The sequence below is a fragment of the Mauremys mutica genome, chromosome 7, assembly GCF_020497125.1.
Source record: "Mauremys mutica isolate MM-2020 ecotype Southern chromosome 7, ASM2049712v1, whole genome shotgun sequence".
In the NCBI taxonomy this organism is placed as follows: Eukaryota; Metazoa; Chordata; order Testudines; family Geoemydidae; genus Mauremys; species Mauremys mutica.
In genome coordinates this window covers 85,651,412-85,665,945 of record NC_059078.1, presented here as the reverse complement: position 1 = coordinate 85,665,945, position 14,534 = coordinate 85,651,412, and the positions used below count along the sequence as shown (strand labels likewise).

Genomic DNA, 14,534 nt, shown 5'->3' with positions numbered 1-14,534 from the left:
CCCACTCAACATTCAAAGAACACATTAAGAACATTCCCAGTTCATCACAGCCTCAATAAAAGAACAAGTACAGAGCCGAGAGCCCAGAACATGTAAAATCTATTTGCAACTCTGAATGGCCTGAATAATATTTTGCACATTTAATTAGACCTCAAAACACCTATTTTAAGTAAGTAACTATTATCCCTAGTTTTCAGATGGAGTAACTGTGGCACACAGAAGTTAAGTGACATACCTAACATCACATAGCAAGGTCAATGTCAAAACCCAAGCCTCCAGATTACCAGGCCCATGCTTTACCCACTAAGCAACAGTGTCTCCTACCATATTGCTTAACCTCTCTGTGTCTTGGTTCCCGCATCTGTAACACAGAATTAATGATATTTTTCTGCCTCAGAGAAACATAACTGTTACATATTATATTTGTTAAGTGTATGAAAGTTTTATACCAGAGACGCTTTAGCACGATCTTGTTGGAGGTATTTCTGTAGTGCATTTTAGCAATGGAGTTCTTCATGACAATACAATTGTATCTATTCCAGCAATTCTTCCTAAATCTGATGATGATGATGATTAATTATTATAAAAGAACATAATTGACATTTGTGTTACCTTGGAGAATCAATTCCGCTGTCTCCTGTAATGCTCTGGTTTTCTGTTCCTTCTACATTTAATTCTTTTTGGACATTTGGCCCTGAAATTGTAGTATGTGTACTATTAAAAAGCTCTTGCTTTTTTCCAATTTTTTTTCTCATTTCCATGATCTGCAGTCCCAGTGTCCAGCATGCCGATTTCTCTCTCATTTCATTGGGAGTGTTTGGCAAAGTTTCAGCATCTGAGTCACCCTCGTTTGTTTTGCAGAAATCAAGTATATTGACACCAATATCTGAAGCCTGAACATGTTCAGCAAGGTCAACTTCCTCTTCATGATGAGTGTAAGCAAACTGAGATAGCCGCTCATGGAAACAATTTTCTCCTGCAAGATGCATTTTCTGGCACTCTTGTGAGCTATCCATTGACCCACTATGACTATGACATTCATTTTCTTCATGCCCACAAGAATCTAATTGATTTACATTAGTAGTGCACTCAGCTGGATGAATACTAAGACTCCAGTTTCTGAGAGACAGTTCAGTTCCTATCTGTTGTATTCCCTTACTCCATTCTCCTGTTTCTGAAATAGTGTGGCTGAGTTGTTGCTGATACGATTTAGGGTAATCATCCTCCTCAAGATATAATGAACTGCAAGCATCATCATCATCATCTACTTTTTGATACAAAGTCTGATCATCAGTGAATCCTTTTTTTTCTGGGTTAACAGACTCAGGCCAGTTAGTAGTATTGTTAAACATTAGTTCGTTCTTTTTGTCAGTACTTAGTCTTTGAGTTGCACCATTTTCAGACTGTTTAAACTGGTTAGCATCAGCAGGATCATTAGAAAGACTGAAATTCTGAAACTGATTTGATGTTTGATCTAGTAGCTCACATATTATGGCAGGTTTGTCACACTGATGGGTATCTTTTGAACTCAGTGGATACTTTATTTCTTCCTTAAACTCAAACATATCTTCAATGTAAGAGAAATGAGTTTTTGGAACATCTCCAATAACTTTTTTGTTTGCCCCTCTATAGACATAGTCAGAAAGGCTACTCTCTCTGGAATGATGACATCTATCATCTATTCGTAAAGTACTGCATTGTGGATAATTAGAGCATTCACTGAAATGGCCTTTGATAGGTTGGAGGGAAGAATTGTTATTGTGGGATGATTTGTTTTGCTTGGCTTTGTCACTGCGTTTTTCAGCATTTGATTGTATGGCTTCATGGTCAAAGGTTCTTGAGGAATCCAAAGACCTTGACCTTTGAAAATTCCATTCTTGCTTTTGAATCCTGGACTTAAATTGAATGTTTTTCTGACCTTTGTGCCCTTTTGTAGAAAGTTTCTCTCTACATGGTAGACCTTGAAAAGGATTCTTAATTTGCTTTTTATATATAAAATGGGATTTAACAACTGTTGCATCCTCATATAGCTGTTCATGAGCTATGACTTCATTTGTAACATGTGATAGCAGCTCTGCACGTTTTTCCTGTTTGTCATTTTCTGACATTACCTCATTAACTTGAGATTTTCTCTGGGTTTTTCTTATTTGCTTTTCTTTGTTGGATTGAACTTTCCTGTGATGCTTTGCCCTTTTACTTTGCTTTTTAAGAACACACCCTTTTGAAATATGCTTTTGGTTAATTGTCAACATTTCGGTTGAGGTGCCTTTACTAATATATTTTTTCTGTTCCTCAAATTTCTTCATTAGTACTGTGTGTTTAACTAAATTATCTACTGTTAGCACAGGGTTAATACGCTTGATGATTTCATGTTCAATGTCACGTGGAATGTTATCTAAATTATCTTCATCCCTGACTGGCCATTCTTCAGGAGGAAATTGGGCAGAAAAAGAAGAATACTTTTTTTTAGGTTTTTCTTTTTTAGATGTGCTACGCCAGAAAAAGCCAAGCCCAAACTTTTTACATTTTTCTTTTTCTTTCATTGAAGTTAAGGACTTGGTTATGTCACATGACTGAGTCTCAACTGATTTAGAGAGAGGCTGATTCTGAACTGAGGGCTTCAACTCACCAGAGCCTTTCTGACCAATTCCATTAGGTTCATGGTTAATTAATTGCTGATGTCTTTGTTCACTGAATATAGCCTGAGCAGGGAAACAATGACAGAATCTGCAATGAGACACCAGAGGAACATTTTCTTTTGTTAGATCTGCAGAGCTCTCCATGCTTACAAGGTAAGAGGTGGACGGCAGTAGAGGGCAATTATCCTCTAAGAGGAACTTCTTATTGTCTTTCATAACATTATCTGTGATAAAGTAGGTGTGAGGGGTCACTATGAAGTAGCCTTCTCCAGTGTGATATATCTTCCTCTCTCTAATTAGAGTTCCAAGCACACTATATAGAATTTCTTGTGAGGGAGTTGCTATACCTATAATAAAGACACGGTATATAAATATTTCAATCAGAAATAAGTTAATACATAAAATCATGAAAAGTTAGACGTGAACAGTAATTTACTGAAATGTAACAAATTTGGAAGTGACTAAGACATACAAGAAGTATACTGATTAAGTATGAAGCGTTTACAAAATAGTCTAAGACGACTCACGTACTAAGAATTTGAGTAGTACAAAAATCAATCTTAATAAAAACTCCTACAGTTTCTATCACGTGATGCCATTCTTAACCGGATGGTTAAAGACACATCACCGTGTTCAGCTTTAAGAGCCAGAATAAAAAAAACAAACAAACAAAAACAGTCAGTTGTCAAACAGCAAAAAAATACCCTAAACAAAACCCTATAGCAGCATACAGGACCGAGATGTCAAGACTGTGAGCTAAACTTCACAGATGCAGAATTATGAACAGAACTCAGTACCTGGTGCTTAGTAAATAGAGTTTATGCTTAGAACTAGCAGAAATCTTCTTGTGGTGGGCATTAGATTCATCAGTATGTTCAGATGCTCATACTCTTTAGAGTTTGCGTGCATGCCTGTTTGTTTATTGTGTGTATCTTGTAAACTAATACGTAGCCTTACTTTAACAGGCAGCTTTGCATGTACACATAGACTAATGTATTATCGTAATAGATATATCTCATGCAATGTACTGTATTTTCCTAATAAAACAAGTTATTTTTTATATATTTGAATGATACAAAAGTAAGGTGAAAATCAGAAAAAAATGAATAATACCTTTTGTAAAACCTGGGAATTTTTTTTGGTAAAAACTGGTTTAAACTGAAAATGAAGGGGCTTATTTATAGGCCATCCAGTAAAGGACAGCAATTATGAATTCTCTCCAATAGAGGGCAGTGAAAAAGATACACTAGTGAGTCTTTTGAATTCACCACTAACAGATGAAGATGACCTGTTATCTGCCCCTTGCATCAACCCCAACTCCTGAGTAATGAGATAAGCCAACTTTTGAAAAGGAGGAAGGAAAGGGGCCAGCCACACCTCGGCTGAATTTGTTCCAGTATTTAGTAGGAACACATGGGGGGGCACTGATGATGTGGAACTTTTAAAGTGTTAGGAACCGCAACATTTGACCCCTCAAGCTATGCTCATAGAAATCAGTATTGTATTGGGATTTTAGATCCTACCTACAGAATTTAGCACATTTTGTTGCTGTTGTTTTTAAAGGATTAAACATTTGTATAGGTAACTGAGGATATTCTCATTACATTAAATAGGATAAAATATTTATAAGAGATACAAACTGTGCAGTCACCCAACAATTGACAGCAATTACGAAGAGTTCCCTATGGACATGTTATTACACAGTGGTACATTATAGGAACTGTTTCATCTTCCTCTGACGAATGTAGTACTGGCTATTGTTGGAGATAGGATGCCCAACTAAATCCGATATAGCAATTCTCTTCTTCAATTCATCAAATACGAATAAACCCAAGTTTTCAACTGCCGCTGGGATTTACCTTGCTGATTACCATTTCTATCAATGTTTTTCAATCATGAGTCACAATCCCTGACAATCTACCGAAAACTGGGGGGCTGTCCTAGGTTTTTCATAAATTCCATGCCACTGCAGTCCTATTTAGTGTAATTGACAGTTTCTAGTAAAACGGTACCATCTATGGCAGTCTTCAGAGTGAGATATCCCTTCATTTATTACAAGTATTTAGAACAGGGGTAGGCAACCTATGGCACGCATGCCGAAGGCAGCATGCGAGCTGATTTTCAGTGGCACTCACACTGCCCGGGTCCTGGCCACCGGTCTAGGGGGCTCTGCATTTTAATTTAATTTTAATTGAAGCTTCTTAAACATTTTAAAAACCTTATTTACTTTACATACAACAATAGTTTAGTTATATATTACAGACGTATAGAAAGAGGCCTTCTAAAAACATTAAAATGTATTACTGGCACGCTAAACCTTAGATTAGAGTGAATAAATGAAGACCTGACACACCACTTCTGAAAGGTTGCCGACCCCTGATTTAGAGTGTCATTTCCATCTGAGCTAAGGTCATATCTGGGGCTGTTGTGATGCAATTTAAAATTATTTCAAGTTCTTGGCAGGACTCTAGCCCAATCTGTGGTGATACACTAAAAGCCTATAGTTATAAACCTCTAATTTTTGCATTACAAGCAGGATGGATACCTGCTTACCACAGTAGTCTGTACGCTAAGCAGGACTAGAGGAGCACTAAGGGTCAGGAGAGATGACAAGTATCAGACCAAACAACTTTCATGGAGTACCAGATGTAGACCTGGCTGGACATGAGTAATTAAACATGGGGTAGGCCTCCTTTCTTGGGGCTTGTCTACATTTACCAGGGGATCAACACGTGGTGATCCATACATCGGTGGTCAATTTAGCGGGTCTAGCGAAGACCTGCTAAATCGACCGCAGATCGCTCTCCCATCCACTCCTGTACTCCCCCGGATTGAGATGTGTAAGGGGAGTTGATGGGAGAGTGTCTCCTGTCGATGTCACGTAGTGTGGACCCCGCAGTAAGTAGGTCCAAGCTACATCGATTTGAGTTACGAAATTCACGTAACCAAAATTGCGTAGCTTAGATTGACTTTCCCCTGTAGTGTAGGCAAGGCTTTGGAAGACAGGATTGGGGAAGTAACTATATCAGCAGGCTGAAAATGGAATATTTAGGCTAACATAAGTAAATGGGTCAGTAAGATAAAAGACAAAATGTTTGAACTAGCTAATAGAAGAGGGGGAACACCCAGGGAACCATTTACTGAGAACAAGATAACCATGGGACAACAAAAGTCAGGAGTGTAAGGATAAGGTAAAGAATAAAGTCGAACATGGGCAGCAGGTGGAGAGAACATGCTGTACAGGGATTAATTCTGCAAAATGACCAAGACAATCCCAAAATGGGTGATACAATGTATAATAAATGCAATGTAATGTGTAACTGTATATAGAGGAAGAGGTTTTCTGTGTAACTTTGGATGTATGGTACACCCTGCACCCACTTCCTATGCTTGAGTCTGATCAACTCAGCGTAGCTTTGCTGTATGCCAAAAAAAGGAACCTGAGTGACGAGACTGGATTCAGACTGAACTCTTGGGGAACTGAGTGGAAAAGGTCTCAGGAGAAGCCCAACACCTGGGGCTTTAAAAAAATGGGGCTTTAAAAAAAATAAATTGTAATTAGGTGCTCCTGACCCTGGGAGCTCAGGGGAAATTGCTGCTCTCTTGTTAGGCATACCCTAAATGAGCATTGCAGGATAAAAAGTATGTTTATACTACCCGCCGAATCGGCGGGCAGCAATCAATCCAGGAGGGGTCAATTTATCATGTCTAGTCTGAATGCGATAAATCGATCCCCGAGTACTCTCCCGTCGACTCCGGTACTCCACCAGAGCAAGAGGCGCAGGCAGAGTTGGGGAGCGTCAGCAGTCGACTCACCGCAGTGAAGACACCGTGGTGAGTAGATCCAAGTACGCTGACTTCAGCTACGTTATTCATGTAGCTGAAGTTGCGTAACTTAGATCGCCACCCTCCAGTGTAGACCAGGTCTTAGAGTGAGTGATGAATTTAGAATTTCCCTTTTGGGGCAAAGAAATATTTGGCCACCAAACCTGAAGTTGAGGCCAATCTTATCTGTGGCCACAGACCCTTAACATGGATTCTTCTTTGCCAATTCCACACCCCATCCATAAGTCAAATATCACGTTTCCATCCATTCAAGAGGGTGACTAAAAGCTTTAGGCTCTCCAGTTAGGAGCCCCACACTTTCATACACCTCTACCTTTTGGCCTCTTTTAGTACCTCTTTCAATTTCATGTGCTCTCCCTCCTTAGCATACAGCCACAGATATACTTTCATAGCATTCTTATGTTCTTTCTATTTCTCAATGTAAAGTGATACTTTGTAGGAAGAATTCTATACAAAAATAAAATATATTTTACCAAACTGTACACAGATTTACAAAGATAGTGCAGGTGGATGTATAAGTTACTGTGTGATTACCTGTTCATTTATATTCTTCCATTTTGCCAACTTCAGACAAATTGTTAATGAATGCTTACACGCACTGTCAGCAATATACAAATTACAATCTATTAGCTTCTGAAGGGAAAAATTAGCAACATATTACCTGGATAATGTTTCACCAACTGATCCATTAATGTTTCCTGGGTAACAATAACATGAGCTGCATTCATATCAGCTATAGCACAGCAAAGAATTTCTGCCAAAGGAACAAACTGGGATTGAGAAATAGGATTCATGTGAATTGGAGATACATCACCTAAAATGTAAAAAAAGAAAGAAAGTTGCTTATTTGGGATATTGTTTAGTTTACTATTATTTATGTGATAGCCACTTAAGCTGCCACTACCTCCCCTTTATACTTCTGTGTTGTCTCAGAGTTACCCCCCCTCATCCTCCACTCTCCCCTTCCATACTCTTTTATCAACTAACAAGAATATTTTTCAAGGAATAAAAATAGGACTCCTGGCAAGCTGATGGTAATGCACTGATGTTTGCAACTAGAGAAAAAAGGTTTTTAAGTAAAATGAGATTTACCATAGGTGTATTTAATTCAATGTAAAGTTTTGTATAATTTGAGTTAAGAAGGGAGTTAAAAATAGAGAAAAAGATGTTTGACTACTTCTGGCTTTCTTGAATGACAGCTTACATACACTAAAATGTAGAATCTATGTTTCTCTGAAGAGCTATGCAAAAAGCAAAACACCCAGCAACTTCTCTGAATAGGTGAGTTGTATATCAAAGTTTTCACAAAACTGGGATGGAAGAGAAAAGAGACATACCAAAAGATAACACCTTTGCTCTCACAAATTTTAAGACCAGTTCATCTGAACCACTGCTAGAACTGGTAGAAAAATATTGGTAAGTTTCCCATGTGTAGACAAAGCCCAAGAAACAGGATTATCTAGTTGACTGAGCGTAAAACAGGGAGTCAGAAAACTTCTCAGTCCTGTTATCTCTGCCACCGTCCGGTTGCAACAATAATTTTGTACTTATACAGCATTGTATAATTTACGCTATTCCTCAAAACACACCCTATAGTGTAGGTAAATATTATCCCCCATTTTACAAACAGAATATGGAGGCTCAGGGAGGCAAAGTGACATGTCCAAGGTCACACAGGAAGTCTGGGTCAAGACCCAGGTATCCAGACTCTCAGGCCCATCCCTATCAAGTGGATCACAGTCCCTGTTCAGAAAAGGCACTTAACCTTTCTGGTTTTATTTCTCTTTATATATTATTTATCATCAGCACAAAACATATATATAGCATCATCAAATTACTCAGCCCTTTACAAGATATTCCATGACCCAAAGAGCTTTACAGTCATGATTCCACGTTAAAATTTTCTGGGCTCTCAAAATTCTGGAAATAAGTCAGAGGACATCATAGCATTCAGTAAAATGGCATTAAAAGCCACAAAAGGGATTTTCTTTTGCCATTTTGTACAGCCCAACTAAGCACCTACATGGAGGTTTAGGCCCTAGTCCTGCAAACACTTATGTACATGCTTCACACCTGAGTAGTCCCAATTAATTAAACTGCTTTAGGGTTGAAGTAAATGGCACTACTCATATGTGCGTCAAGCATGTGCATCAGTATTTACAAGATTGCAGCCCAAGGAACGATTATCTTATAGGCAAGACCTTGGGCTGTGAACCAGGAGATTTGGGTCCTATTCATGGTTCTACATTGGTCAAGTCAAACCAGTTAGCCTCAGTTTCCCTATCATAAACTGGGGATGATAATCCTTTCCCCCTTCCCTGACAGGGATAAGGCCAAACACATTAACATTTGTCAGGAGTTCTGATACTATAGTGATAAGTGGGATATAAAAGCCTATAAACAACAACTACCACCGCAATCAATCCCTAAACAAACACAGACTATCCTATACTTACATCACTGTGACAAGTAGCCACAAGACTATACAGCAGGGGTTTGCACACATGGTAAGATTAACAGCACATTATTTCCCCGAGTAAAACTGTATGGTTTTGATTAGATAAATTATTCTTTTCTGTCATCCACTGGTATTTCTGTATAGTGCATATACACCCCATAGTACCATCAACTGCTAAGGCATGCATAACGTAACAGCAAATCCCCATTGGGTACTTCATGAGATAGAGAGATGATTCCAGAGCCAAAGAGGTTAATTTTCTTTTATAGAAGAAGAAGTGTGACTTTACATTCTAAGTTTGTGTAGATCAGGTTAAGCAATAATTCAGGTTTAATTTAACTAAACCGGAGAGATAGTTGGATGACTATGTAATCTGACCCTTATCATACTGTAGCCAGAAAAACACTCAGCATTGAATATATCTCTTACATAAATGGAATAAGGAGCAGCACTTTGAAGAACTTCTATTAAATTGCTCTGGACCTTTATTTTACAACTTATGATTATGTTCAACAAAAAGTGTTTAGAAAAAACTGAGCATTATTTCCTCAGTGATGTTGCTAAGATACTACTTGCAGGTGCATAAATCATTGCAAGCCTTCTTTGTGTAGGAAAGGAAAATAAACCTTCAACAACAGCCTTTTAGAATAGCTGACCATTTCAGTTCTTTAAGGTAGGTGAGCCCTCCGGTTACAACATTCTTTTTGCAACTCATTTCTATCTTGGAGTTTTCTGTTTTGCTTTTGTCTGTTTACAATTTTTTCCATGAACAATCAGGTTGCCATACAAGAGGCAGGCAACATAGCAAAACATGTAATGTGCTGATTGCCTTCTGGTTACTATTTTCATGTGCATTACTGTTTCAATCCACATACGCCCAGGAGAGAACACCCCACTCTGATGTAAATTTACATATTCAAACTGCTTGAAACAGCAGCAGAATTTTTAGCACATTTATAATGCAATTCACGGATTGATACTACCAGAAAACACACACATTTTAATTCACTGTAGATTATAGTGCTCCTCTATCACTGAAATAAAAACATTATTTAAAATATGAAGAAAAATAAAATACTTTTAAAGCAAGCATGGAGGAGATCATGGATAACAATATAAAAATACTGATCTACTTCTCATTAAACTGACCCCACCCCCTAACACTTGGTACGGCAACTCTAATCTTTTCATGTGCTGTAATATACGCTGCTTATTGTATTTTTCACTCCATGCATCTGATGAAGTGGGTTTTAGCCCACGAAAGCTTATGCCCAAATAAATTTGTTAGTCTCTAAGGTGCCACAAGGACCCCTCATTGTTCTTGCTGATACAGATTAACATGGCTACCACTCTGAAACATGTTGCACAGATTAACACTTTGACATAAGCATGTTTACTGACTCCAAACTAGGCAGTCTGCCAGAAAGTCTTGTATTGACCTTCAAGTGGTTTTACCAGTCTACTCAAACTCAGCTAATTACCTGGATACATGAAACCTGAGAGTACCTTTCTGGAGTATGTACTAACTCACCATGTGGGAAAGTCATCTGTAATACAAGCCTTAGATAACAGTACTCAGTGAACAGAAAAGCCTCCAGATACTCTTGACCAATGTAAAAGGATTTTTTGTTCCATCTCTGTAACTTGGGAGGTTTACTGGGGTTTTAATAGTACATAACAAGTGGGAGCTTTTCTGCCTGTTTAGGCATTAAAAAAGAAATAGTTATGTCCACTTTTAGTTCTGGTGTAACCCAGCATAATTCCAGTGAAGTTAATGAAGTTGTATCTACTTACACCAGAGCTCAATTTAGCCCTTAGATTTCAAAAACCTGGTGTATTAGGAGAACAAGTAATTCATTCTGAAGAGAACCAAAACACACAACTAAGTTATCCACATTTCTGAATATATTGATATTTGTTATATGACACAAAATTGACGTTGTAAGCCAAGTGAAATGCAAGATCAACATTTCAATTATCCTTAGTCAAAAGTAACCATGCAGAGTTAAACAAACTGACCATGCTAAACATTCCATGAATCCCATAAACATTTGCATGATAACCCTACTACTGTCAATGTTCTCTGTTTGCTGGATCTTTATATAAAGGACTAAATTTAGCCCTAGCATAAACAGGCACAACTCCATTAACATGCAAGTTTTGTGCCTTTATGTAGACATGTGGTTCTCAAACTATTTACCCTTGTGGGCCGCACATGCACTTCTCTGTGTGTTATGTGGTCCGCATCCATATTATATACACACACACACACTATAACTGTATGGCCCCAAGGATTCACATGAGCCACTGCTGTGTGCTGACTGGGCTGCAAGTGGCCTGCAGACCGAGAAACACTGTATACTGTAATGTAACATGTCTGCAAAGAGACATGCCTTTATGCACAATCAAGGAGTAACGATATTTACAGGTAAAAGTATTAGGAAACTTTTTAAGAGGAAAAAAATGTTGGTGAAGAATGAACATAGAAAGTTGTGCAAAATGTAACAAAAAAATCACTGATTTGAAAGATTTTTAAAAGATGTATTTAAGTATAGAAGTTCTATCTATTTCAGAGACAGGACGAGCATCACGTGAGAGTAGTTGTAATGATAAATTTAATTATTCAATGAATGTGCTTAAGTATATTTGTCATATAAAAAAACCATATGTGCCATACCCAGTTTAAGAAATGTCCAAGTTTTTGTTGATACAAACAGTAATAGTTTAGTCTTGTATAAGTAGCTCTTTTATGTACTGCTGCATTAAAGAATTCGTATTCCTGATTACTGGTGGAAAAAAAGATCAATTTGCATACAAAGAACTTTGAGCGTATGAGCTTCAAGAACAAAAAATACAAATAAATTTCAGCATTTTAGCACTGAAATTATATGTGTACACAATACCTAAAAGTTAAAAAACTTCTTGTTGAAGTGGCAATTCAGCACATCTGACTGACTTCTGGGGACATATTTACTAATCTGTGCTAAAACAGATGATTGCATATTAAATATAAACATTATATTTCAACTACTGACTACAAGAATAAATATTCGCAAATTGTGACACAATATTCAAAACAATAGCCCCTTTTAGGTTAATCTGTTATGTAAAAATTTTAAAACCAGTGACCTAGTGCTATACTTTTAGGGCCAGATTTTTCAGAAGTTCTCAGCATCAGCAGTTCCTGAAAGGCTGGTGCCAACTGCAGGTGCTGAGAACTTTTGGAAAACCTAGTCCTTAGAGTTACCTTCTAACGCATGTAGTCAGTTACCATGGAATTCTTACTCTAATGTTAGCGCATAATAGCAACCTCAGCCTGCTTAGTTTCATTACAAACATCTGGAATGCATAGATACACATGGTGAAAATGAAGCAAGATATCAATACAGCATCTAAAGGGCATGATCAAGGAAATCAACTGCAGTCTTTCCAATGGGCTTGGATCAGGCTCCAAAAGAGAAACGCAAGTGATATGAGAAATACAAATCGATTTGTATGGCATGGCTGTCAAAGTGCAAAAAGAGGAGAAGAACTATGTCATGCTGAAACACATTTCTGGCTTTCAGAGCATGAGTGTTCTAAGGACCACATATGGCAATGGGCAACAATTAAATACTTTAAAAATTATCACAAAGCTGGTTTCAAGTGCCTAAATCTTTAACAGAACACTTGATAGACTTCCAAAGACTGATAAGGACATTATAAAAGAAAATGAAGCTTTTTTTTGTTTGCGTGTTTACCTACTAAGACAGAGGCTCAAGGTTCTGTGTTCCACCTACAACAGCTGACAAGATAATTAACATGCAAAATAGCATGAAGAATTCTGCTTCTAATTCCACAAGCTCTGCATACCTCAGCAAAGGAGCTAAACCTCAAACCTTTTTGACAAACACAATGGTAAAGACCTAATTTGGGTCACATCTGTTTTCTCATTTACAGAAAATTATATTTATATAAAAATAAAAGCATGTGACAGTAAGGGTCTAACGTTCTTAATAGAAAGCATCAGGAAGAGTGTACAAGGGATCCAGGTGGAGGAAAAGAGAAGGGACAATGCTGTCACTTTCAATATAAGAAGATTTATCTTTCCCAGTAAATTGACTACCAAGGTTGTTTAGTGATAATAGATAATCTAGGTTCTAGCTCCTTTAAAATATCTAATATACAGTAGAGAATCTAAGGGTTAGAATTATTTCCAACTATTTCACCTTTTTTTTGGATGTAGATAAATATCACTCTTCTTTCACTGGGTATATAAGTATTAACTATTTCCACCAAGACATCACCTTCACAGCATTAAACTGGAGTAATTATAGAATTGGCATTTGTGCTGCAAAGTTTATGGGATAAGTTTTCCAATAAGCTCCTCTTTGTGGGTGACTAGTGAGCCACAATCAAATGCAGATGTAGATTTGAGTTCTTAAAGAGGCTAGTATCCAGATTTGCCCAGAGAGCTTTAGCCAACATAAGGATTAAAATTTTCATCTCATCTACACTGTGATTCAACAACTGAGCCTTTACCAGCTTTGGCCGAAGGGGTTTTTGGCCCTGCAGTGACATAATGGGCTCATGTACCACCTCTCATATTGGCTACTCTGTCCAACAAAACCTGCCAGGCTTTGCTGGCAATACACACCTTTTCCCAAATGTAACTGATTTATCTCCCTCTCCAATCTCAGCTTGGCTAGGGGTTGACAGCTCCCCTTTTTGGGCCCAGGAAGCATAGTCTACCTAGTAAAAACCCCATCAGGAAGGAAACAGTTCTAAATTGGCATCTTACCACTGATCAGGAACATACAGAAGTGACCTCTTCATTTACCTGTTGCTGAACCTGGCAATGGGTCCACATTTGAATACAAAGATGCTCTAGGGGTTTAAACTTCTAAACACTTGGTGTTTTATAAACTGCATAATCTAGAGTGTTTTAAAGTACAGCTAGTCAATGTGGACAGAATCAAACTGTTTAAAAAAGGATAATTAAGGTAAACCTTGGTGTTTAAAAACACATCAGGTCACATGGTGTAGGACCCAACATTAATGGGGCCTCTGAGGACCTAGTAGTCTATTTTTGAAACTCAAAGTTCTAGTCTTTGGCTAGAAAGCACTGCTGGAAGACCACAGCATGAATGACAAGCAGCATCATAACCACCACACAAAAGTTCATTGAGGAAATTATTTTGACATCACAACCTACAGACTTAGAACCCCTAGTTTAGACTGTAAAACCCTAGGTGAGATTTTCTTGTCTCTTCCTCCTTAGCATCAGAACCTATTAATCTCCTATTCCACAGCTGTACACAGTATAGTTGTAGCCATGTTGCTCCCAGGATATTAGAGAGACAAGATGGTTGAGGTTATATCATTTATTGGACCAACTTCAGTTGGTGAGAGACAAGCTGTCGAGGACTGGACTTCTCTTTCTCAGACTTACTTTTGCTATATTATGGCTCTTTGAGATGGACAAGCATATTGAAATTCCATTAAATCACAAAATTCTTTAGTTATTACCAGGAGAACATTGCAGTAAATTTAGCTGATCCTGCAGAACATTTGGTAGGTACCACATTTACCGTGTAGTGTAGTTGATCTTT

At 37.8% G+C, this 14,534-nt stretch overlaps 1 protein-coding gene across 4 annotated transcripts in view; it reads right to left on the bottom strand.

The window, feature by feature from the left end:
- The window catches only part of STOX1 (storkhead box 1), a 31,499-nt gene that overhangs the window by 1,431 nt on the left and 15,534 nt on the right, over nt 1-14,534 (bottom strand). For 3 of the 4 annotated variants that reach the window (XM_045022595.1, XM_045022596.1, XM_045022597.1), the window contains exons 2-3: nt 7,147-7,299; nt 613-2,986 (exon numbers count right to left, since the gene is read on the bottom strand). In XM_045022595.1, coding sequence (XP_044878530.1) covers nt 613-2,986; nt 7,147-7,299 — 2,527 coding nt within the window. The remainder of the gene's footprint in view (nt 1-612; nt 2,987-7,146; nt 7,300-14,534) is intronic. The other variant, XM_045022598.1, reaches the window with a different exon arrangement.